The 26,803-nt window shown below is 42.4% G+C and overlaps 1 protein-coding gene across 8 annotated transcripts in view; it reads right to left on the bottom strand.

The window, feature by feature from the left end:
• The window catches only part of TLE4 (TLE family member 4, transcriptional corepressor), a 617,928-nt gene that overhangs the window by 442,928 nt on the left and 148,197 nt on the right, over window positions 1–26,803 (bottom strand). For 6 of the 8 annotated variants that reach the window (XM_044060884.1, XM_044060882.1, XM_044060880.1 and 3 more), the window contains one exon: window positions 21,379–21,583. In XM_044060884.1, coding sequence (XP_043916819.1) covers window positions 21,379–21,583 — 205 coding nt within the window. The remainder of the gene's footprint in view (window positions 1–21,378; window positions 21,584–26,803) is intronic. The other 2 variants (XM_044060883.1, XM_044060878.1) reach the window with 1 other exon arrangement.

Below are 26,803 nucleotides of genomic sequence, written 5' to 3'. Positions count from 1 at the left end.
ACAACAGCTCCTATCATAACTCTGAAAATGCAGCCATTTAAATAGCACAAAGTCACTGCAAAAAGAAAAAAAATTCTGAATACCTAATTAGCATACATTTTATACACTCAACAGCCTTAACTCCTCCCATTATCAATAGGATTATGCAAAACTAAGAATAAATTTAAAAAGCTGAGAGTGGCAAAATTACTCAAACATAAAAACCATATAAGCATGTCTTCTTATGAGGTGGCAATACTGCAGGAAAATCTTACTTGCATTAATGTTTTTCTTCAGATTTTCCATAAGAGACAGTAGTATTTAGGTTCATAGGTTGGTACTAGGCAATCGGCCCTAGGGCCTATACAAGCATAGCCATAACAATTCCCTGGGTATTTCTTCCCACAGTATTTAATTCCCTGGACCCCTGTCTAGCAGGGCGACTGATGTGATCCCCGAGGTGAATTTCCTATCTCCCATCCAATCATCAAGGTTCCTTCTGAAGAAGGCCAAAGATGTGCTCTGCTTGACATGTATGGGCAGTTATTTCTAGAGTCTGGGGAGTCTCTGGGTCAGGAACCTATCCCTCCAGCATGTTTTGTTGATTGTGATGACAAGGTTTAGATCCTCGGAGCATGCGACTCAGAGGGATTGGGATTTCTTTAAGTATAGCATGTCCAGCAGCTCTGGGTTTGTATGTTAAGCAGAGATTGCCTCTGAGTAGATGATATGTGACAGAGTATAGGTGGAGTTTTTTTAGATGGTCAGCATAGGGCATCTGCTTTAGGCCTGTGATTCTTTTAGTGAGGTATTTCTGTGGCCTTTTCAGTTGCTGCAGATGTCTTGAGAGGTTCGTAGGCAGGTACTAGGCTATCTGCGCCCAAGGGCATTTATAAGCCTAGCCAGAGTGTGTCAGCTTTCGCCACCCCATTTATTAAGTAACTGAGCCTCTGTCAAGAAGAACCAATGAAGTGATCCCAGTGGTGTATTTTCTGTTACCCATCCACTCGTCAAGGTTTCTCTTGAAAAGTGTTAGTGAGGGGCTCTGCCTAATATAGTTAGGAATTTTGTTCCAAAGTATGGGGAGTCTCTGTGACAGGAATCTATCCCTCCAGCATGTTCTATTTATTGCTGTGGCGAGGTTTAGCTCAGTAGAGCGAGTGGCTCGCAGTGACTTGGATTTCTTTAGGTGGAGCATTCGCAGTGACTTGGATTTCTTTAGGTGGAGCATGTCCATCAATTCTGAGTTGGACATGGCTTTGTAAGTCAGGCAGAGAGCACCTCTGAGTAAGCGATATGCCACTGAGTACAGCTGGAGTATTTCCAGTCGGCTGCATAGGAAATATGTTTGAGGCCAGTAATCCTCTTGGTGAGGTACTTTTGTGGTCTTTCCAGCTGTTGGAAGGGTCTTGTGAGGTACATCCCAAATGGGGCATTGTACTCTATGATGGGTCTGATGAGTGACGAGTAGAGGAGCACTATAACCTCTTTATTTCTAGATGCGAACCCTTTATAGAAGGATTTCCTAACTACTTTGGCAATATGATTGTCAAAGGAGAGATTACTATCCTCCTGGGTCCCCAGATCTCTTATTACCTCTTCTGTATTAAGGGTGCTGCCACTTATGTGGTAATTCATGGGTGTTTTGTTTTTCCCAAACGGGATGACTATGCATTTTTTGGCATTTAGCTTGAGACCAGGACTCTGACACCAGGTGTCCGTCTCAGTAAGACCCTTCTGGAGAACGTCCGTGTCAGCCAGAGAGTCAGTTATGGCTCCCAGTTTGCAGTCGTGGACGAACTTGGTTAGCCATAGTCCTCCTGTGTTTGCCTGTACTTCTGAGAAGTATATACCGAACTGTAGGGGTACCAGGACCGAGCCTTGTGGGACACCACTTGTGACTGGTTTAGTCTCAGACCTGGAGCCCGCTATTCTTACCGTGTGAGTTCTGTCTGTAAGCCAGTTGGCAACCCATCTCGTGATGTAGGTACATACCAAATGGGGAATTGTATTCTATAGTGGGTCTAATGAGGGATGAGTACAGTGGGACAAAGACCTCCTGTTTTCTGGATGAAAAGCCCTTAGTGATGAGGTGTGCCTCATAGAAGGATTTCCCGACTGTTATGGCGATGTGGTTATCGAAGGTGAGACCACTGGCCACCTGTATCCCTAAGTCTTTTATCACACTTTCGGTGTTTAGTGTACTGCCACCTATGTGGTAATTCACAGGTACATAGTTTTTCCCAAAGGGGATAACTATACATTTCTTGGCACTGCATTTGAGCCCATGGCTCTGGCACCAAGCATCTGTTTCTGTAAGGCCCTTTTGTAGAATATCCACATCATTTGGAAATTCAATAATGGCTCCCAGTTTGCAGTCATCTGCGAACTTTGTTAGCCAGAGTCCCTTAGTGTTGGCCTGTACTTCAGAGAAGTAGATGCCAAACAAGAACAGTCCCAGGACTGAACCCTGAGGTACTCCACTTGTCACTTGTCTGGAGCTGGATTTGGAGTCGGCTACTTTTACAGTGGGGGTTCTGTCAGTAGGCCAGTTGGCAACCCATCGAGTGACATAGGGATTTATGCCCAGTTTAGTAAGTTTATCTATGATTCCAGAGTGGGGGATGGTGTTGAAGGCCTTGGAATGGTCCAGATAGGCTGTGTGGACCACCTTACCCTTGTCCACGGCTCTGGAGACTGATTCGAAGAAGTCATTCCGGTTCAGGGGACAAGATCAGCCCTTCACGAACCCAAACTGCATGGGGTCCAGTGTTTGAAGGTTGACAATGTCTTTGTTTATAAGTTCCATGATAATATGTTCCATGGCCTTGCAGATCAGGCTCGTCAGACTGATGGGGCGGTAGTTCCCGGGATCCAAGGTGGATCCCTCCTTGTGGAGTGGGATAACTGTAGCTGTGCACCACTCAGTGGGCACGAAGCCTGAGGTGAGGCTATGATTAAACATGACACTTAGGTGAGGTGCCAGTTCATTTTGTAGTTCATGTTTTACACAGCCTGGGATGTCGTTTGGTCCCATGGATGCTGTATTCTTAGCTTTGGAGAGTGTTTTTTTTTTAACCTGTGTGGCCATTACCGGAATGTGGCAATCTTTCTGTATTGAGATGGTCCCTTTAGGGGGTGAAGTTTGCAATAAATCGATCTGCCAGGATATTGGCAATATCCTTGGGGTCAGTATATCTAATGCCATTCTGTTGTAGCTCAGGGCAGATCTGAGCATTGTCATTTAGATTCTTGACATAGCTATACAATGCCTTGTGGTTGTCTGAAATCTTTGGCAATTTTATTTTCGTAACTAGCTTTGGAGGATTTTATGAGGGATCTCAGCTTCTTACTGAGGCTAGCAAGGGAGTTTTTTGCATCTAGGGATTTTCCTCTTTTCTGCAACAGCTTCTTCTTTTTGTTGTAAAAGTTTGTTTATGGCAAGGGACCAGCAGATTGGCTTCCTTTTTTTGGAGGAGAGCATCTTGGTTCTACTAGGGATTCATGCATGAGTGGATGTTCTCGTACAGTGCCTTAGTGTAGGATTCAGCAGTTGAACTTTCAGTTCCCATCTGCATGGGTTTCATGAAGTTTGTTACTTCTGACTTGAGAAGCATGAAGTTGGCTTTGGAGAAGCTTTTTTATGGAGGTTTCCTTACTGGAGGGAGGGGGTTGGATGTGGATGTTAAGGGTGATTAGGTTATGGTCAGACCTGACCAACGAGGGGGTGACTACAGCTGTGGAGCATCGATTTCCCATTTTGGTAACGACCAAGTCTAGGAAACTGAGCCCCTGGTGGGACTAAGGATTAGTTGATCCAGGGCGTTGGAATTTATGAATTCCAAGTACTGTTGGGCAAAGGTATTGGTATACAAATAGTTTTCCCAGTTAATGGCAGGGTAGTTGGAATCATCCAGTATTAGGGTGTTTGGTTGTATCTTAATATTTTCCAGTATGTTTAGAAAGGTGTAGTGAGAATCTTGGGGCATGGTGGGGGATCTGTAGCAAGCTACAGTTTGGATTGCAGTCTTACCTAGTGTTAGTTGCATCTGGAGAATTTCAGACGCATTGTGTTGGGCAACTAGCCTGGTGTTGTGAATATCCTTAGTGAATATGGACACTCCTCTACCTTTAGTGTTTTGGACCTGGTTTGGTGGCCGAAAAGTGTGGTAAGAGTTGTAGCCTGGTATTGCTGGGCAGGGCAGTGACTTTTATCTACTAGTAAAGCAACTAGCATAATAAAATGAAGTAATGCAGCTGTTGTATGTACTATCACTTTCTCTCACTGGCTCGTTTTTTTTCTGTCAGTGAAGTCATGTACACACAACCCTGTTCACACCACAGTTTACAACACTGACAAATAAACCTGTATAATCTTACCAACATACTAGCAAAATGGTAGCGGACTCCACACTTGCATAACAATATTAAAGTAGACCAACCACCAGATTTACTCAAAACATTATGCCTACAATTCTGGTACCAAAAACAAAAGGAAAGAAGCAGAAAAATCACTGACTGTATAGCAAATGACATACTCGCAACACCACCAAAAAAAGAGCAAAGACAGACTTGGCGAATAGGTCAGGGTGTTATAGTAACTGCATTTACATGAGTTTACCACTGCATTTTTCAGAAATGGATTTGCGTCAACTTGGAAATTCATTTTATTCACAAAATGAGCCAGTCAAAGCACGACATGGTCACACCACAGCCCTTGGGGGAAATTATGTTCAAGAGATTCTTTAAAAAGAAACTTTCTATACCTTATTTGGCACTATCAAGTATATGAAGTGAGGTATATGCAAATCTGGAGCTATTATGTCCTTTCTGTATAGCAATAAAATATTTTGCAGCAAGGGAGTCATTTGCTTGTGAAAGATTGCAATAATCGAAATATGTGTGTTCTTTGTTTGAAAATACTTGTTCCCAGAATGTTTAGCACTTAGTTTACAAATACCCCAAACAAGAAACCTGTAAATGTGCCTCAGGTCCAGAGGCCTAATTATTTACCGACTCCCCAAATGAACCAGTAACCTGATGGATATCTGTTCATTGTGCACGTCTAAGACAGGGGACATAAACTATCCACATTCCTTTCAAAGGAGACCAAATTATTTATTATACAACAACCCCCCCATTAAATATTCAAAAACGTGCACGCTGATTGGTCAGCGTGCACTTTGTAAATCAGAGTTACAGTAATGGAAAAAGGTCCGGTCGCCCGAACATTTTCCATTACTATAACCCTTTTTTTTACTGCAACAGAGAACGCAAGATCTCCGTAGCTTCACACTGTCTCGCTATGTTAAACGAGTTTAACATAGTGAGACAGCTTTAAAAAAGCAACGGAGATTCTCCGTTGCTTTTTTTAAAGCTGTCTCGCTATGTTAAACTCATTTAACATAGCAAAACAGTTTTTAAAAAGCAACGGAGATCTTGCTTTCTCCATTGCTTTTGCCCACAGCTCTGATGTACTGCGTAGGCATGCGCATGCGCAGTACATCAAAACTGCCGCAGAATATCAGACAGCTGCGGAAAGGCAGCAAGGAGGCATTATACAATGCCATTATTTAAGAAAAGTAATTATTTTTTTTCTTAAATAATGTCATTGTATAATAGCAATAACCCACTTCTGGGTGTGGGTAATGCTGGATTTACCCACGGTTGGCTTTATTTGGCCACTCGGGCTTCGCCCTCCTGACAAAACCACACCAACCGTGGGTAAATCCAGCATTACCCACACCCAGGCGTGGGTTATTGCTATTATCTTCTGCTAGACAAAACACTGCTTTCTGCACCTCTAACTAGTTAGAAGAATGGTTCACTTTCCAAGTACACATTTTTCTCGTGTGTGTGTTGGTAGGAACTATTACTGTTAATGCATTATTCATCGTAACCAAGTTCCCACCTCCCACTCATCCTTTTGCTGAATGCATTTAACTTTTTATTTTTATTTACACTCTACCTACCTTGGACTTTAAATTGTCACTAATAAGGCCTCATGCATAAAGATATGACAAAAAATGGACTTGGTTCAGTAACTTTACATTATACTTGATAAAAATATACAGTAAGCAAGGGGAACTGGGCATAAAACACCGTTGCCCCTCAAGAAGAAAGATATCAGAGTTTTTATTTCTCTTATCGTTATGGATGTCTGTCTTTGCATTTTGTGATTTTCCTGAATGGAAAAACTCAGCTCTTAGGACAGCTTGCTGCCCCCTCCTGATCTAATCACTTTGGCCCTCATCAGGAATACTACCACTGACCTTAATTCACCTCCATCTTCCTACATTTGACTGACTGCATACCCAAGCATACCCCATTCCTAAGATATCCTGGGCTGTGCAATAGACTGATTACTTCTTTCTATCCCCACTGACTTACAGTCCCCACAACAGGGAGTCACAGTGAGATAACCCCTTCAAGAAAATAGGGTGAGGAAATGGAAGTACTTGAGCGTTGCTGCCTGCATGCATAATGTTCTCAATTCCAGTAATGCAGAACATGTCAGCCCACAAAACATAACATTGCTACTTTAAGTAGCCTAACAATTAATAGCTTTGCTAATACGGTCAAATCTTTTGTGAAAAAGTGTCTATGGTCCTATGAACCAAGTTGTGCAAAAAGCCTCTTGAGACAAGAGGCAAAATTTTAAATCCAGAAAGCCACAAACACTTTCATTCCTAATTTTGAATTAAAACTATTTCAAAGGTGTTAGTAACAACAGTATCCACAATAGCATACGTGGTTATTCCAGAATACTATTTCAGTATGTAGTTCTGATATGTACATGACCACTTAATACTGCCACCAGCAAAGTCATCTATCAGAGTCCAAAGCTTCTTATAAGCAATCTAAATCAGAGGACAAAAGCTGTTACCCAATATCAAAGTAGCACAACTATAATGATGTAGCTGTTCCAGAAAAAGCCAACAGTTTGGCTAAGATGAACGTATTTGTAAAGGGCAGTCTTCAAAACCGTCACACTGTGCAAACCACTTCATCTAGAAGGTTTCGAACTAGCTGTACCTGGAATGACACTGCACAAAGCAACTTTTTTTCTATGTAGCACCCAGTTACAATAACAGTATTTATGCAATTTACTTATTTTATACAGACAAACTATTTTAATAAAGTAATAAAATAAAGGAAGGGAAAACTACAAACATCGTACGCAAGAGGGTATTGATGGAGATTTGTGGTACACTGTACTGAAGTCATTGATAAATGCACCTCAGTCTTCCACTGTCTCAGTCTCTGGTTAGTCCTCAGCTTTGCTGGCTCACCCCCGAGTTGGCCAATTACATTTAACTTAAAGATAAAAAGATGACATATCACATGATCTCACATGGCTCCATGACTAAGAAAAGTTTTGTAATTCCACTTTTCACTCCCACACGGACATGTTTCTACCAATCAGACAATAATACCAGACTCTCACTCCCTTCCTTGTTCATGGACTGCTTTTTGACAGCTGATCATGTGTCACAAGGTGACTCTATAGGCAAAAGTGCCTGTGGCCCCGAAAGGCTTAATAGAAATTATGTACAGAAGGATTAAACTGGTAATTCATATTAGGGAGTATACAAAGGCAACAAATTTGCATGTACTGCCAAAAAAACAGTTGAGAAGTAAAGTTTCTGGGTTGTATGCTTCCATTTCATGTTTTGGGCCTCTTGTTAGCTGACTAGGGTAGAAAGGTGGACACTCTGTGTGACTAGCCTGGACATGGTTACTTTTTTTAAAAACATTTTATGGTTTCATACCTCAAGTCTACGGGATATTTATTCTCCCCTCTGCCTAGACTAGCACAGCTTGGCAAAGTGATACTAGTCTGCTGCCAGTGACGGCTGCCCCAATATTTAGCAACATTTTTGTAAACTATTATCCATGTTTTAGATTAAGTTTTTTGAGCACTGACTACGTTACACATTTCAACGAATCCACTGGTCTTTGGGTAATGTGGTAAGCTCATCACAAGACTGACTTCCATTTCAGACTGAACTTTTTAACATCTTAACTTGTACACCAGAACCTAATGTCAGTTATCATTCTGCCAGGTTTTCCAATCAGGACCATGCAGGACTGCACCGTGTTTACAACTTGATACAAACGGGTATTTTAAATTAAAAGTATCTGTCAACAGTTAGTAGAAATTGGTGGCCACTAACCTCATAAAACGTATACAGAATACATCACATTGGCTTGGACAGTGCGAGTATCCAATGGCTCTTCTGCATTGGTATCTTGATATACTGCACATACACAGCAGGATTTGCAAATTTTTCAACGTCATCATTAATGTTTGCCCAACAGACACACACTTTCTTTCTCCCTGGAAAGATGTCATGTGTTTTCAGTGCCTAGGTGACCACTGTAAAGGGAGCTTAAAAAAGTGTCCTGCTTCACCTGACCAGTGATGATAATCATCACAATGTGCATTTCTCATCTTTCAGTTTTATGTCAAGATCACATAAATACTCTGCCAACTCAATACCGCCATGATTTTCTGGGTTAGGCAGTCAATCAAACATGACAGCTAGGATGATCTGAGATTCAGGACGATAAACCACTGTAATTACCATGTTCTGCTTTGAAAAACACATGCTTGCAGCCTACCTAATGTGCAAATAATGCACTTGTACTAAGTACCTCTGAACAAATAACCAGTAAGTGATGGACTGTGGTTAGTAACTACAATGAAGGCTTGCCATACAAGTATGATAGCACTGTAGTTTATAAACTGCAAACATTCCACGTTCATTAAAACTATACTGAACAGTTTCATGACAAAAGCAGATCACCCTGTGTTCTGCAGTAACACAACATCTAGTGATTCTACTGATGTGTCTTACACACGCATAGACAGTAATCAATGAATCAATGGCTGCAACTGTAAAGTCTGGCTAGTGCTCATTGCCTCATATCCAGGGTACTTCACATTTTCTACAAACCTTGCAAACTGTACATTTCCTCTGCAAACCTTGGTATGCATGGACATAAATCAGCAGTCTCTCAAATTTATTCTCTGCTGCTTTGCACAGTTTTTTTTTTTTTTTTTGGACTTTACATTTTTGACCTTACTTGGATCAGGACTGGAAAAAAAAAACACTGCATCTATATATTTGTTTTATTTTGCACTTCTCACTACTAAACACAAAATCAGACCGATATGGGCAGCTTTGCCCATCAGGATGATCAAGCTTTTATCATGGTCTTCATTTTCTCTGTAGACAGCCAGAACATCAGCAATGCTGACCACATCATGCAGACCAAAAATAATTCATCCATCTTTGTCTGAAAGAGATCTGGGATACACTCAACCAAAATGGCTGGCATTTATAAAAAGAAGTTACGTCTTACCATAACGTTCCATCTGTGTTGTTCATTTTCATTCATTCATTACTGATGGGCTCGGAACCAATCCTCGATTCTGACTCGGTCACTGTAGCAAGCTCGCATCAGTCAAAATACTCTCATGCTACGATTACCCATAGTGCCTCTCTCCCCATTATCTCAGATTGAGTTTGCACAAGAACGTAAAAGCGGAGGTGTTTTCTGCTCAGAGTACCCTGAACCAGATAAAGGACCATATCCAAAAACCTCCAGGAGCCTACTGGAGGGGGATGGTGGGAGGGACGTAATGAATGAATGAAGAAAAACAACACATTCCTTAATGATGGGACAGAGTCCCTAGCTACCTAGTTCCTGGGAGGTCCTAATGGAAGAATATTCCTGAGCACCACTGAGCCAAAGGCAGCTCTCCCCACGGAGACCAAATCCAATTTGTAATGATTGATAAGGGTATGTGGAGAGGCCCAAGTTGCTGCTGCACAAATATCGTCCATGGTAGCCCTAGAGTGAAACGCCACTGAAGTTGCCACAGATCTGGTAGAATGTACTCTAATTTTGTTAGGCAGGGGCAATTTACTATGATGGTAAGCAAAACATATGGAATCTCTCAGCCATTTGGACAAAATAATCTTAGAAACTGACTCTCCTGTTTTTGGTCCAGAATAACAGAGAAAAAGTTGGTCGGATTTCCTAAAGGAATTTTGTTCTGTCCAGGTAGAACCATAATTGCCCGTGTATGTCCAGTAAGTGGAGACAGTACTCCCCTTTATTTGAAAAATTAGGGAAGAACACTGGTAAGTCGATAGTCTGGTTCATGGTTAACTCTGAAATTACTTTGGGCAGGAAGGAAGGAAGGATTAATCCGAACTGATACCCTGTCCTTGTGAAAAATTAAGTAGGGACATTTGACACACAAGGCCTGAAGTTCAAATATTCTATGAGCTGAAATGATAGCCACCACAAAAGACGGTCTTCCATGAGAGAAATTTCATGTCACAATTGGCTGCAGGTTCAATTGGAGCTTTAGTTAGCGCCTGCAACACAAGAGTAAGATTCCAAGGTTCAATAGGTTCTCTAATGGGGGATCTGAGGTGAGAAACCCCTTTCAGAAAAGTTTTACAGAGGCGATGAGAAATCAAGGTGGTGTCTCCGAAGCCACAGTGAAAACTGGAAATAGCAGCCAGGTGAACCCGAATCACAGAAGCTGCTACTCCGGATTGTAATAGGCCTGGAGAGATAATGAAGTATATCAGGAACTCGGCTGAACCAGGATCAATGTTGTTATCATGAGCCCATAAACTAAATCTCTTCCATTTATCACAATAAAATTTTCTGGTGGAAGGTTTATGAGAAGCCAGAGAAATGTCACGTGCAGGTGAGGAAAGGTTCTTCTGCCTGGCAATTATTGGAAGGTGGGGGAACCAAGCCGTCATTTTGAGGCTGGATAGGTTCGAGTAGATCAACCCTTGAGGGTGTGACAGTAATTCTGGAGTTCAGAATCCATGGTTTGCATACTAGATGAGGCCATAGGAAGGGGAACCAAACTTGTTGAGGTCAATAAGGAGCAATGAGGATTACTTTGCTTCTCAACTGAATTGCCTTCTTCAAGAAATGTGAGATCAATGGTACAGGAAGAAAAGCATAGAGCAGTCCCGTGGGCCAATCGTGCATGAGCACGTCCCTCGGGGGTTCCCCTTGAGGGGGGGATTAGGGCAAAGTAGCTTCTGCACTTGCGATTTATGGGTGAGGCAAATAAGTCGCACCAAGTCTGGCCCCAGCGATTGAAAACCATCAACGCCACTGCAGGATTGAGACCACTCGTGAGGTAGGAGAATGCACCTGCTCAACTTGTCTGCAATCACATTGGAATCCCTGGAGATGCACGTTGCTATTAGAAACATGCATGGAAGCCATCGCCCATTGCCAAATTCTCATGGCTTCCCAGCACAGAGGATATGATTTGGTTCCCCCTTGTTTGTTGATGTACCAGACCACTGACGTGTTGTTGATCTGGATAGCAACAGTCCCTAATGGAAGGGATTGCTGGAATATTTGCAACGCTAGAAGCACCGCTCTTAGTTCCAGGGCACTGATATGCAAACTAGCCTCTAATGATGACAAAGTGCCTTGCACAGTCTGTCCCTGAAAATGCCCACCCACCTGGTCAGGGAAGCATCCATGGTCACTGTGGCCTTGGGCTGCGGGGGTGAAAAGGGTTGGCTCCACAGAGATATATGTCTGGCTACATCCACCAAAGTAAGTCCTTCTTGCATAGATCCGCTAAACGAATTTGGAAAGATAATGATTGTGTTACCACTGACCACTGTTAACAGGAGCCACTGAAGAATTCTCATATGTAGTCTTGCTAGCTGGACAATTATTGTTGAAGCCACTGACCCCAAGATTTGAAGGATTGCCCAAGCGGGCACCTTGTCTCGGGGGAGTATCACTCAGATCTGAGAAGCAAGTCTTTCCATTCTGTGATGAGGAAGGGAGACCTTGCAAGATAGTGTGTTCAGCGTTGCCCCTATGAATTCCAAGGACTGGGCTGGGGTCAGCTGACTCTACTACAAGCACAACATTTAGGGATTTCCATAAATATGGAGAAGAGTGTACTGTCGTGCCATTATCAGTAGATGCTTGGTGGGAGCTGTGAGGAGCCAATTGGAGACACCGGAATCCCTGCACTCTCGGGTGAGCTGCTACCACTGCCATGCATTTGGTAAACACTCTGGGGGCTGTAGAGAGGCCAAAGGGCAGTGCCCGAAACTGGTAATGACTGGCTTCCAGGCAGAAGCGGAGTAATCTTCTGGATCACTTGTCCATCTTTATGTGGTAATATGCATCACGAAGATTTATAGAGCACATCCAATCGTCTTTTTCCAGGAAAGAAAGGATAGACTGAACAGTGACCATCTGGAACTTTGTCTGCTTGACAAACTTGTTTAAGATACTGAGGTCCAAAATGGGTCTCCAGTCCCTTGTCTTTTTTGGCACTATAAATAACCTGGTGTAGAGTAGAACCCGGATCCTATCTGGTCTTGTGGGAATATTTGGATGACTCTTTTTGAAGCAGCTTTAGAAGCTCTTGAGCTGCAGATTCCCTTTGACTGGGTGAAACATCGGGAATATGTTTTAGAGATTTGGGGTGAAGATTGAAGGGGATAGGATAAACTCTGGTAATAATCTGCTGCACCTAGGAGTCTGAGATGATATTTTGCCAGTCGTTTTGGTGCAGCAAGAAACGTCCCCCACTGGTTCCAGTGGAAAGCAGCTCCTCTTCAGGAGTACTTGTAGGGCTGGCCAGAGAAAGATTCTCTGGAACCCTGATTGCACGGACCCCCCCCCCCGCCCCGAAAGGGACATCTTCTGGAAGTGTTACCCTCTCTGCCCCATGGGCTATGCTCACCACGTGTGTCGCAGAAAGGACCCTAGAACTTCTTGTGCCACATTTTCCTGCTCCTTTGATTCCTAGAGAAGTATCGTTGGGGATTGGGAAAATGGGCACCTATGGCAGACAGGGTCTTACCATCCTACTCACACCTGGTTAGGGTGTCTTTCACTTTGGATCCAAAAAGGGAGGAAGCCTCGACTGGAACATCCAGGAAGGAAGCCTTGAAAGGGTCCGCGAAGTTGCAGAGGTGCATCCAGGCGTGACGTCTCATGACAACTCCTGCACCCACTGATCTTGCTGGCCCCTTCAGTTGCATGGGAGACCAACATCATGGAAGAGTTAGAGATGGTTGCAAGCTGCAAGGTCACCTTATACTGGACCTCGTCAGATACATCTCCTGCTAGTGTTCTAGAGAGCTCTGTGATGAGATCTCTCTGGAGTCTAGTGAAATGTGCCAGATAATTCAACGACCAAATGGTAATGGTAAAGGCTGAAGAGGTGACCGCCCATTTCCCTAGTCTGTCCAATACCCGGGACTCCTTCTTTGGGGGATGAACAGTGTGGCTCTCCTCGGTGAGCTTTTTCTTTATTGCTGCCGCTGCCACCACCATAGCATCCACAGGCAATCCTTTAGACCAATGAGGGCTATCTTTGGGGAGATATAAGAATTTATCCAGCCTCCAGGGGATAGGCTCAATGGAGTCGGGCTTTTTCCAGGCTTGATGCACGACTTGCTGGACAAGCTCGTCGACAGGCAGGGTCATCCAGGCAGTAGAGGGCTGGGCACGGAAGGCCTGCAAGAACATGGACTCCTCGGGGATGGGTTTGCGGACTTCCAATCTCCTGACTGTTTCGAAAAGTCAAGGATGTCTCCAAAGGAGACATCTTCAGGAGGAGATTTTGGGGACCCTTCCCCTTCATCATAGGCTGCGTCTTCCATTAGAGACTCTTCTGGGGAGTCTATGTGCTTCCCTCTTGCACGATCTCTTTCTCAGAACCTCCTCGGTGGGGACTTCCGAAGAGGACCTAGGAGAGAGGGTACCCTGTTCAAGGGTATCTTGTGGCTCCTGGTGTCCTGAAGTGGCAGATTGTGTCAACAGAGGCTTAGAAGGAATGTACATATGGTGTTCTGATGCCTGTGGGGCCAGCACCCTTTCCATCGGTGAAAGCAAGTCCACCTGAAGAGGGGTGTGAGCCTGGAAACGGGATCACATCCCACTCCAACAGACCCACCGCCAAGAAAGGAACCTTGAGGGGACTTGGAGTCACCGCGTTCATCAGGGCCATAGCACACGGTGCAGTAGAAAAAAAAAGAGTGCCAGACTAGGACCCTCGATGCAGATGGGCCAGTCATGACCACAAGGATGGCTCGGCTCCAAAGGAGTCAACGTCCATAGGGAGATCATTGGTGCCACCGACGAAGATGCTGCTGGAACCGCGACAGTTGGAACCAGAAAAGGCATTGGAGCCAAGGGCTTCGGACCCAGAGAGGTCAAAGGAGGAGTATAAAATAGAGTCTGTGCGGAGAACTCCTCTGCTCCAAATGGAATAGAGGGTTTACTAAGGGAAGTCAACCCCCTAGCCGTCAAGAGTTGATCCACAAGTTTGCACACATCTAGTTTTGATAGGCTCCTGGATGATCTGGTGGATATCCCTGACGAGGAGTCTGGATGTTCCTAAAAGGGGCTATAAGGCTGTCCTGAGAATGGATCCATAGATGGGAAGTATCTTTACCATGGTATGGACTCTCCAGAGGTCGATGGACCCATAGAAAATGCAGTAGGGAGGGGGGAAGTGACTGGAATTGGAGACTCTATTGTTTAGGTTGAAGGGAGAATCTGGACAGATGTAGACAAGGTCTGTACTGTGGTGACCGGAGCCGTGGTAGTCAGTACCGAAAAGGTCTCATCAGACTTCGGTTCAGTAGTCGGTAGTGAAGTAGGGAACTTAAGTCCCAGTGCCGATGTAGGAGGAGGCAATTTAGCAGTCATAATCAGGGTCGGTTCCACCGTCTGCACAGAGGAAAGGGTTTTGATCCCTGGAGTAGAGGGAACCATTGAGGACAATTTTAGTACTTTAGGTCTAGGCTCTGGATCTTTAGGAGAAGAGGGAACTAAATGGCTCCTTTTCTTATGATCATTTCTGGGAGGGAGTGAACCCTTCGATGCAGAAAGAGCCTTTGAGAAAAGAGATTTGAGAAGTCCTTTAAGAACGAGTTTGTTGTGGCTCTCATTCAGTGTATGAGTATGAAAGCCCACACAAATATCACAAGGTGGCTCAACAGTCAGATGAGGCACATTCAAGCAATAAACACAAGAGGCATGTGCATCTGAATTCGGCATTTTACGGGCACACTGGTTGCAAGCTTTGAACCCTTTCTAGTCTTCCATAACCACACAAAAAACAAGGCCACTACACCTGCAAACCCATAGTATAAACAGCAAAAAGCTACTAGGAATATAATGATACAGCAATCAAAGCACACACTTTTTTTTTTAAATACATAAAGAGAGAGAGGAGGAAGAAAAGGGTACCAACAATGGTATCTCGAGAATACCACAGAGGGTAAGGGTGGAAGCTACCAACGACGGTAAGAAGAAATACCAGAGAAAATGGTAAAGGGGGGGGGGACGAGGCACTTTACCAGAAAAGGGGTAGCGACAGGTAATATAGTACAAATGACAAGATTCAACAACAAAATAAAGTTATAACAACAAGCAAAAACCACTTAGCTGCGAGTGAAAGGCTTGACATGTCCTAGTCAGTATGCAGCAAATGAGATCTGAGGTAATGGAGAGACTATGGGCAATCTTAGCATGAGAGTTTTTTGGCTGATACGAGCTTGGTACAGTGGCCGAGTCGGAACAGAGGATCGGTTTCCGAGCCCATCAGTAAGGATTGAATGAAGATTAACATCAGATCAGCAGTTTCCAAATGGAGTATGGAATGTTGCTAGACTGCTCATCAAGGTGCAATCACCATATCTTCCTTTTGTATCAGGCATGAACACATATAGGCAAACACTGGTCATAAGCTTTTTAACATTTGGAATCTTTGAGTGGACATTTCTGTGGACAGGTATTTAGTTTTTGACAGTCCATGCATATACATAGAGAACCATCCATTTTTAGTACTGAAGGCAAAGGCTAGGATACCACTTCAGAAACTCTTTCACTTTCTGCAATGCATCAATCTCAATCAGACTATTCAGTTCTGACTAAATTTATCTTTCCAGTGTGCGTCAAACAAAGAATGTGCATCCATCTTTGAGACTACCTTAGCTGTTCCACTGAAGCTATGAATACTGTCAAATGCACATGTGATAAACAGGCATATCCAAACCAGTTTTGAGTGGTGTTTTTTTCTTTTTTTCTTTTTATGCTTTTTTTTCCACTTTTCACTTTTTGTGATAACCCAATTGAGTTAAATATTGTTATTAGTTACAGCTTCTGTCTTATAGATAGATCAGTTAAGGGTACTCCTGGTACATCCACAACATAAAATTTAGCATCAATCTATTATTTGTGGAATGATCTGGAACAGCTATGGATCCAAGGCATGGAATCTCATCACCACTCTACATCAGCGTTGTTTTATACACTGGTAGTAGGTACCTCAGGGACACACACCGAGGATCTATACTTTTGTTTGACATGTACATAGTGGACATATATCCCCCGATGGCCCTGAAAACAGTCTTTGGATGAAATCTGCACCCACCTCCTGATAAATGAGATGGTTTAAAAGGTCAAAGCTGTACAGCCTTTACCTCAGCTTGACTTGAGATGAACACTAGGCACGCATTTGTACAGTAAACATAATGAAACTGAAATGTTCTTTATAATCCCAGTCCTTAACATATGCATCACTGTCCGCAGCATCGATATGCAACCCACTTCTTTTACCGTGACTTGGCTTGCAGTCAACATCCATTTTGGCCTTCTTGCCTGGTAACAGATATTTAATCCTTTGAAACTTAAAGCACCTCAGACATTTGCTTACTTTGCAACATTTTACCAGGAGTCCCTTCTTATCACATGCAGAACATGCATTTTTATATGCAGGACAATTTAGTGTCTTTAGACCTAGGCTGCGTCTTTGACACCCCCTTCTCCTCATCCAACAATGTGTGTAATTTAAGCACGAGTCAGGACAAGCTGGGGTAACCAATCATTATCTGCGAAAATATTTTCACACTTCCAAGCATCAATGAGCACAGCTGCACTCAAATAACTACTTGATTTACTGACAAAATCATTATTGAATGCTTCATGAGGAATACTGGCAATAATGAACTCAGGAAGACAGTTAAAAAGCACGACATCTGAGAAATGACATTTTAGTGTTAAAGTGCAGGCTCTAGCCACAGAATTTTCAGTGACTTTACCTGTCTTTTATCCTATCCTGCATAAGAAGCAGTTTGTGGATTCATAAATGAATATGTCTTAACTAACCTTCAAAGATATCTAACAGGGCTGCAGGTAAGTGTCAAATAGTAATGTCTTTCGGCTTTTCCCGATTAGGGGTTGCCACAGCGGAACTCCAGTCCGCTAATGATTGGCAGTGGATTTTTATGGTGCCGAATTGCCAGCCTGACGCCCAACCTTCAAAGAAGGCACACCCATTCACGCTTGTACCTACATGCATGTCTTTTTAATGTCACTCGACTGTGGGGAGGACATGCAGACTCCACACAGAAGGCACTCCAGCTGAGAATCAAACGGGAGAATCTCTTGCTGTGAGACAACAACTCTAACAGCTGCATCAACTTTAGGTCAAGTAATCAATAGTGATTGTGTCGACATTCTGCAAGATGCCAGATACACAAATTCAAAATTCACAATGATAATTACATGAACTCACGGGGCATAATATTTTCTCTTCTATCCCTTTTCTGGTCTTTGTCCCTACTAATTAATTTATCACTGGGGTAAGAGAAATCTAGAACACAACTAATATTCTGACAGCCACAAGGGATATTTATTATTCTGGCCTAACTGAACCCCAGCGGCTGACCTAGGCACATGCATCACTGAGGAAATGTTTAAAGCCTTCGCCACAAGTATACTGATCTCAATCATATGCAGCATGAGGACTACTGTTAACAGCTTATGACCTCCAAGCCCCTCTTATCCTACTGGTGGCTTCATACATGTCCCTGCCAGCATGGGAATAGATCAGGAAAATAAGACCACCACCTCTACACTCCCAAAATGAGTACTCTTGTGTAAGCTGTTCACTCCCACACTCATCTTCTTGGATCTTCCAGTGCCACAGACGCTATTCAAACATGGGTCTTCTGGGTCATAGTCAGGGCTCTCTCTTTCATGCAACTGAAGTATAAAACTTGGTTTTCCTTTTTGTACTGATGCATGTAAACAAACATTCATTTTTCATTTTATCCAAATCCAACGACTGCAACTATGAAGTAATAGCAGAGACACAAGTGACTGTTCGGTTTTGTTTGACGATGACTTCTAGTTTTCTCATTATACAGCAATGGGAACTGCAGTAAAGCATGACACTGCAACAGATTTGTTGGCTATTAGAGCATCTCACAACACAGCCTGTTACTGAAAAAGGCAAACAGCCCCATTTGGGTCCTTCTACACAAGTCAGGAGCTAAGCAGCAGTTACCTGACAAATCATACTGATGGAAGAGCCAACATACTTACCTCCAGAAAAACACACTAAATATGAAAGTGCTTTCACAGACATGCACCTCATGTTACAATTTATGTATTGTAGCCATCCTAAAGTAATAAAAACACCAACAAATTAACAGGTATGTACCACTAAGTGTCTATGCAGCTCCCCACACTTTCTACTTTTTGTCATGGCAACTAGTGACCATCACTACCTTCCAGCAGCCCATTCCTGGTCCTGTGGTCTGTGTGCGCTCAATAAAGTCATTCTCTGCTGACACTGTGTGCAGATGAGACAAACTCCAGCTTAAATCGTATTCTAACATACTCTGTCAATGATACTGTTAGTCAGGCTGTTATGAGTATGTACCTATTGTGCGTTTACATCATCCCTGTAGTCACCATAAAGATACCCAATGGGCTTTGTACAGGGGCATCAACCATGCAAACAATTTATGTCCTTCTGGAAGCTGGGCATTTGCTATTAAATCCTCAGTCTCACCTTGGACTTATTACTGAAGCAGATTCCTACACATCTCTATCCCATCCCAAGATGTAGTGACTCACAGTGATTTTATTACTACAGCAGATCCTTACATACCCCTATCCAGTCCCAAGATGTAGTGACTCACAGTGATCTTATTACTGCAGCAGATCCTTACACACTCCTATCCAGTCCCAAGATGTAGTGACTCATAGTGATCTTATTACTGCAGCAGATCCTTACACACTCCTATCCAGTCCCAAGATGCAGTGACTCACGGTGATCTTATTACTGCAGCAGATCCTTACACACTCCTATCCAGTCCCAAGATGTAGTGACTCATAGTGATCTTATTACGGCAGCAGATCCTTACACACTCCTATCCAGTCCCAAGATGTAGTGACTCATAGTGATCTTATTACTGCAGCAGATCCTTACACACTCCTATCCAGTCCCAAGATGTAGTGATTCACAGTGATCTTATTACTGCAGCAGATCCTTACACACTCCTATCCAGTCCCAAGATGTAGTGACTCATAGTGATCTTATTACTGCAGCAGATCCTTACACACTCCTATCCAGTCCCAAGATGCAGTGACTCACGGTGATCTTATTACTGCAGCAGATCCTTACGTCACGTATCCAGTCCCAAGATGTAGTGATTCACAGTGATCTTATTACTGCAGCAGATCCTTACACACTCCTATCCAGTCCGAAGATGTAGTGACTCCGTGATCTTGCTACTGTACCAGATCCTTACACACTCCTATCCAGTCCCAAGATGTAGTGATCTTACTACAGCAGCAGATCCCTAAACATCCTTATCCAGCTACAACATGCAGTGACTCACCTTGGACTTGTTATTAAAGCAGATCCCTAGACAACCCTATTCAGCCCCAATGTGCAGTAACACACCTCAGAATTATCACAGGAGCAGATCCATAGCCAGCCCCAGTAAGCAGTGACTTACTTCTAAATCTTTACGGGAAGGGAACCCTAGACATCCCTATCCAGCCCCAACATGCAGTGACTCAGATGCCTGACTTCTGACAAAACAAAATCAAAAACATGCAAAGCTTATGCTTGTATTTTTGCATTTTTAATTTTTCTTTCGCAAATGTAAGTAATATGAACTCAATTTCTTCTGGATATATTTTCTGAAGAATGGGGTTTTAGTACTGTAGTCAATTTATCGCCAACTCATAGCATGTGTGAATTGCTCAACAAATAAAAATCAGTTAATTTTCTTCAAAACTCAGTTCAGTGCAGTAAAGCTGTTTAGCGGAACGCCGACATTAACAGCTGATAGCAGTACACATGCCTGCATGATCCATTAAGATGTGCCTGTCTACTCCAGTCACCAAGCTGTTAAATACCAACCACTCCTCTACTTACAAAATCAGTTACTTCATGACCTCGGTAGTGATCAAAACCAGGGAATCTTCACACTATCTGCTGCTGGGCAAAACAGTTTCCCTTCATGCTTTATGCAAACCAGTACGTTAACAGACCTCCCTTTCTAAGCTTCAGCAGTGCTCACCACAAAGTTCACTATGAGTTGCTGGTCACTTCAGACTGCATACTAACAAAACATATATCTGTGTCGACAGAATTAAACGTAAAAGTGTTTTCTGCACTTCACTTTAAAAAGCTGTTTTCCTGTACAATGTGGATGTTGTTCACAATTCCTATTTGTGCAGAAATAAAACCCACATTTGCAGGCAGCATGGTGCATACAGATAACTGCACTCCAGCCAACAAGGGTTCAATTAGCAGGCTTGAAGCACCTGTGGGGTGGGATGAGGGTAGGCAGCCCATGTTGGCCATTCCATTCTTTGGGGGGAAGGACGCAGTTAACACACTATTGTCTGTCTTCAATCTGTCAGAAGGATGGGTGGTCATGCCTCAAGGCTACAAGCATTCTAAAGTCGTTGAAAGTGGACGGACAAGAAAGATCAGTAATACCAGCTTTGACAATGTAGACAGCTATGCATGTGCTGGCTACCAGACAGAAGGGAAAGGTACACCAACATGCATTTATTTTCCCTCTGGCAAAAGTAAAGGATGATGTTGCAAAGCATCCCTCACGTCAAGAGTCAGCCAGTCAATGTAAGGGCTCATCTATTTCTTGCTCATCTCTCCCATCACTCACTCCCCATCCACAGGAAAAGCCAGTCTTATAGATTAGTAGAAGAGCTAACACAGTGTAGATGAGGATATGTGCCTAAGAGAAACATAGTGGAAAATGGAGAAAGAAAAAAAAATATGTGTGTGTATATATATATATATATATATATATATATATATATATATATATATATATATATATATATATATATATAAAATGCATCTTTCCAATAAATAAATGTTTTGTGAACTGATGAGTTAATAGCAAAGTTGCAGAAAGCCCTATTCCTCCCCCCACTCCCCTTAAGAAAAGGCGCTCCATTTTCACCATAGCTTTCACAATTAGTTTCTAAAATATTGCAGACACCAAAAAGATATGCATTTCTTACCTCTTTGATGATCACTTTCATGGTGTTTCTTTTCATCTTTGATAGACAAGTGGGACTGTCCACTCAGTGCACTGGAGAGAGCAAGAAGGCCTGCACTGCTGCCAACAGGAGGGAGTGCTGAAGGCTGAAGTCCTGAGGGGTGTGGGGTGAGAGGAACTGGGAGTCCATGTCCATGTGATAAATGCTGGGCTTGTAGCTGCTGCTGCTGTGAAAAATGTTCAACAGATATTGAATTTGTTCTGAATTCTTGCGTAACACCAACACACACAGTGAATCATGAAAATGGCTAATAAACAAAACTGCATGCAATACATTCACAAGTGGAAAACTCAGTTACGCACAACAGTTTGGTCCCAGTTAACTTTATTATCAAGTTAGCTACTTATCAGCATCAAACATTAAATAAAAACATACTTTCTTTTTAAGACTTCCTACTCTGACAGTAGTCTATTTTATGCACACACCCTGAAAAAAGAAATGTTTGGGTCATGCAGTCTCTCTGTCTATTCAAGTTCTACCGTTTTATTTATCTTATTCATTCATTCATTGTTTGTTGACCAGGTTAGTCCCACTAAGACTGCAGTCTCTTTTCAATGGAGACCAAAAGTGTTATTTATACTAGTAGGGGAAATCTGGCCAGGGCATCAGGGAACTTCAACCATGCTTCTCAATAGATGCTGCGACATCTTTTTCAGCCACCTGAGCTGCCACCAACTCAAAGAGTGGGACCTCGTATCTCACCCGAAGGATGGACCACACAGAGTACAACCCCCCCCCAAATGTTGCACCACAGTATCAGAATTAATCCAGTCACCTACAATGGTAAGAGAACTGCCGTGGTGGTGCTGCGGTAGCGTTGTCACCTCATAGCAAGACGTTGTCCCGTTCGATTCTCAGCTAGAGCGTCTTCTGTGTGGAGGCATACGTGAATGGGGCATGCCTTCGTTGAAGGTTGTGCATCAGGGCTGGTAACCCGGTACGTAAAAATCCACTACCAATCATTAGCATACCAGAGTTCCGCTGTGGCGACCCTTAACTGAGAAAAGCCAAAAGACACAAAACAAAACCTACAATGGTAAGAGAACCAACAGCTTTCATAGCTGGACACTAAGAGCTTCTTAATCTGATGCTTCTCCACACCAGTCCCTTTCATTTCTGAATACTCTCAAATAAATTCCTACTGAAAATGGTAGTGACAAATTATTTCAGACATAAAAGCCTGTCTCGTGGCAAATTTTCTGTCCACTACATGCACACACAAGCACAGGTGCCATCTCCTTTACAAGCACCTCCTTCTAAAAATACCACGATCTTAAACCTTAAAATGTTTGTGCCTGTGATGTTTGAAAAGGTTGTGTGTACTGGTGCTTACCTACTCTTCGATATAAAAATATCAAGGTGTCTCAGTGTCACTTCTGCTAATATTTGACTTGAGCTATATATTACTACCATCTCTTCGGTGTGCCTCCTCCTCCATGTATCCCCCAGAAACAGACCTCCACCCAAACTGGAGATGAGCTGCCATGGAAAGACCTCTCTATTCTGCTTGAGAAGGCACCATTCTACACAAGCTGTCTCCATTTTTAGTCTTCCAACTGTCCTGGTAAAGTGATGCCTTCCATTCTTCATACAAGTTACTGGCCACTCTATGCTTCTCTTCTGCAAGCAATTTTCCTTCTAATTTACACCTCTTCGGCATAATTACTCTGTATTATTTTGCATAGAACCATTAATATATGTAGTTCCTCAGACATGCTTGAAAAGTAAAATGTGATACAGTTACCCTCTTTGTTTCAAAAAATAATATCTAAGTTGACAGAAGATCTCTAAAAAACAAACAAAAATAAATATATAAAACAAAATAAAGCAAGCAGAAGGTACAAAAAGGTGTGTGTGTGTGTCTGTGTGTGTGTGTGTGTGTGTGTGTGTGTGTGTGTGTGTGTGTGTGTACATGTGTGTGTGTATACATACATACATACATCCACACACGCACACATGCATGAGAGCATGCTTGCTTGCTGGGGGTAGGGGGGTTATAAACAGCAGACATCAGATAAACAGATAGAAAATGTTTACTGTACTACCAGGCTCCTGCCCACACTGCAAAAGGAAATATGGAGCATCTATAATTAACGCTGTTAAAGGGCATAACACGTGTAGAGTGAGGCTATTTTATTAAGCTAAAAAAGGCACATAGAGAATATGTTTTAAAGCAGTTATACTGCAAAAAGGCTGAAAATTGAGAAAATTGGTGTTAAACAGTTCTCCCAGCACTGCTGCACAGCATGCAGCAAGAGTTAATTTGAGACAGCGAAAAAAAAAAAAACTGAATTAATAACCCAGAAAAGGAAACTGGCTGCAGCCACCGTTTTAAGCCCTTTAAGTGTCCTCAGCGGTACTTGAGCAAATTACTAAAGAAAATGTAATGCAGCAAGGCTTGGGTCCTCCTGTAAGCTTGCTCAATAATGCTGAAATAATTGGGCACTCTGTGCACGTTTAGTGATGCTCGAATGAAGAGCTAGAGGCCTGCCCTTGTACGCTTCTCTGGCCGCCAGCTCAGTGTTGTGACAGGTTTATTTGAGTGGGACTATGATGCATGCACCAGTAACTGCACTGACAAGAGTTGAAAGTCTGTTTTACCAGTACACTGGCAACCTACAGAAAGCCCTCAAGAGGGGAGAACTGGAGTGCTTGACCTTCGTTGAGAATGTATCAAGCTCAGCAATGTGGTAAACACTGAGGAGGCTTGAATACTGCTGCTGGAAGAGAAAGGGAGAGGGCGATACCAAGCAGTAATGAAGTTCAGGCTGTGTAAGTAAGTAAAGGAAAATCCCTAAAAACTATTGCAATTCCACTTCTTCGGAACGTGTAATGCTACTGCGAAGTATTACTACGATTTAAGCTGTTCTGCTTTATGGTACTTTCCTGTTAATAACAGCAAATCATTTTTCCTGTTAGTAGCATCAAAAAAGCATTTTGTTGCTGATGTATCATGGCATCATATAAACAGACTGCTGTGCAATATTCACTGAAGCAGTATTAATATTGCCCCATCTGCCAAACTCTGCAAAGCTTGCTTGAATAAGGTTATCAGTACCAACAATGACATTAAAAAAGGCATGTGAAATTATTCATTTTGGCTTGAAATTTACATTTCCCAAAGTCTCTCAAAGGCAGAAGCAACAAAAATAGCACTAAGGAATGAATAGCTGATGGTGGATCCTATTCTGCAGAAAAACAGTGGGTGGGGGGTTAGTTAGAGACTAATACCTGTCTTTTATGGCACCCACATGGGGCTAGACAAAATAGGTCACTTCACAGATGACAAACATGCAACAAGGCTGATAAACACAAAGGTAAAAGGCAAGATGAGATGAAAAGTGCAACAGTACAAATTTAAAGCAATATATGTGCAAATAATTGGTCTGAGAAACAAAGTCAGTAGACAATGGAGGGGGAAAAAGTAAGCATGAAAGAAACAGGAGGAATATTTCCTAAAGGATGGCAAAGTAAAAAAACAACATAATAAAGCAGTGAGAAGAGGATACACAGAGAAAGGCAGAAAGCCATGTTTTTGTATTATGAAATGGTTGCCCATCTTCACAGAGCTACAGGATGGAGAAGCCCAGAAACAGGACACAGTGAATCTGTGAGAAACAAGAATCCACAAAAACTAAATGCAAAAATTTAAGTTCCCTAAAAGAAAGGTGGGATATGACAGCCAAACTTTTAACATGCCTCAAGGCAAACCGTGCCAAAACTAGGCACTGTGCATCAGAAAAAAGAAATGTGAAAGCAAAAACAGCTGCAATGTGAAGATGGGAGGAACACAGCTTATACAGCGATAACTACGAACAAAACCTCTCACACACAAACAATGGCTGCATGCTTAACTTACTATGAGAATGATATGGACGCAAAACACTGACAATTATAGAAAGCATGGCCTAAGCAAAGGACAATTCTAGGGGTAACAGGAGAATAGAAGGTGTAACTATAGAAGATCAACAGCCTACCCAATATGCAAAGGAAGTGGGCAGACAGGTGGGTCATGCAGTGATCCAGTGCATAAAGTCTGTTTCTATGGTTACAGTAAGATATCTATGCCCAAAGAAAAACAGAATTAATTAAGTGATGGAAAGGAAGCGATTAAGTAGATGGGTATCTTCCTGGGTTTACTGCACCAATTATCTTGCTTGTTTCTCCAGATAATGACAAGAAGCAAACAGGAGCAATTAAAAAGCATAAATGTTACTAAGTATATTATATTCACTAACTAAAACATGGTGGGCAATTTAAAATCTTTATCAAATCAGTCCAGGTTTCAGTTCAAAATAATGACTGCTTAGGGAACCTTTTGTCTAGAATGACTATGTATGAAACATCATGCATCAACAGTAGTAGTAGTCAATTTAAATCAGTTTCTCTGGAGTTGCCAGGAAAATCTTATTTTGAGAGTATAGTCTTCATAGTGTTTTCGTTACTTGCTATACAAGTTAGCATCCAGTTTTTCAATGAAATGTGGCTTCTCTCTATATTATATATTCAATACCTTACGCATCACAGTAGAAAACTAGAAATTTCTGTTTACAAAAGCAATTTGCTAAAGAATAAACTCTAGCAATTCTGCATTATGTAGTTCTGCTTGCAAAATGAGCCAAACAAGAGACACGAATACCACTCTTCTCAAGTACTCTAACAGAAACAATCAGGATTCTTAGAACCGGAAACATTACTAGTGAATCTAAGCACATGAAAGAATATATTTACAAAACTTGATTCAGTACAGATGGGACACTTCTGCACTCCAACCTCCACAATTGCTCAGTGTTGAGGCTCAGGTCGCAATCACTTGCTGACTGACCTACAGACTATTGTGAATAACAGGTATGTTCTTACTCCCCCCTCCCCCAAGAGGTCATGGTTTTGGTTCATTTTCAGGATTAATCATAACAAAATTTCCATATCTGTACTTAACATCAATCTGCTATTACCAATACACAAGCAAAACATCAACCTGCTATTACCAATACACAAGCAGGCATTTCCCTTAAACCTGTGTTAATGCCAGAAGCAGCTTTGTCCCGAAGGCTATTATAGCCATGAAGACTGCCCTTAGGTCCAATGGTCAGATGTGCACTTCCTCTCAACAACACTCCTGCATTGTGTGGGAGCCCAAGTGAGAGTCCAAACATGCAAATGAAGAATCCATAATTGACATTCTGCTTCCTAAGCAGTAAGGTAGGACAGTGGTAAGATCTCTGCCTAATAAATCCTGTGTCTGGGATTCAATCCTGGCCGCTGGTTACTGTCTGTGTGAAGATTTGCAAGTTTGTAATGTGTATGAACGGGTTTTCTCCCATATTCCAAAACATGTTGGGTTGACTGGTTGCAATACATTGTTTATAAATGTGTTTCCCACTAC

The sequence above is a fragment of the Protopterus annectens genome, chromosome 2.part0 (genome assembly GCF_019279795.1).
Source record: "Protopterus annectens isolate FY-2018-M chromosome 2.part0, PAN1.0, whole genome shotgun sequence".
In the NCBI taxonomy this organism is placed as follows: domain Eukaryota; kingdom Metazoa; phylum Chordata; order Ceratodontiformes; family Protopteridae; genus Protopterus; species Protopterus annectens.
This window is presented reverse-complemented; position numbering and strand designations above follow the sequence as displayed.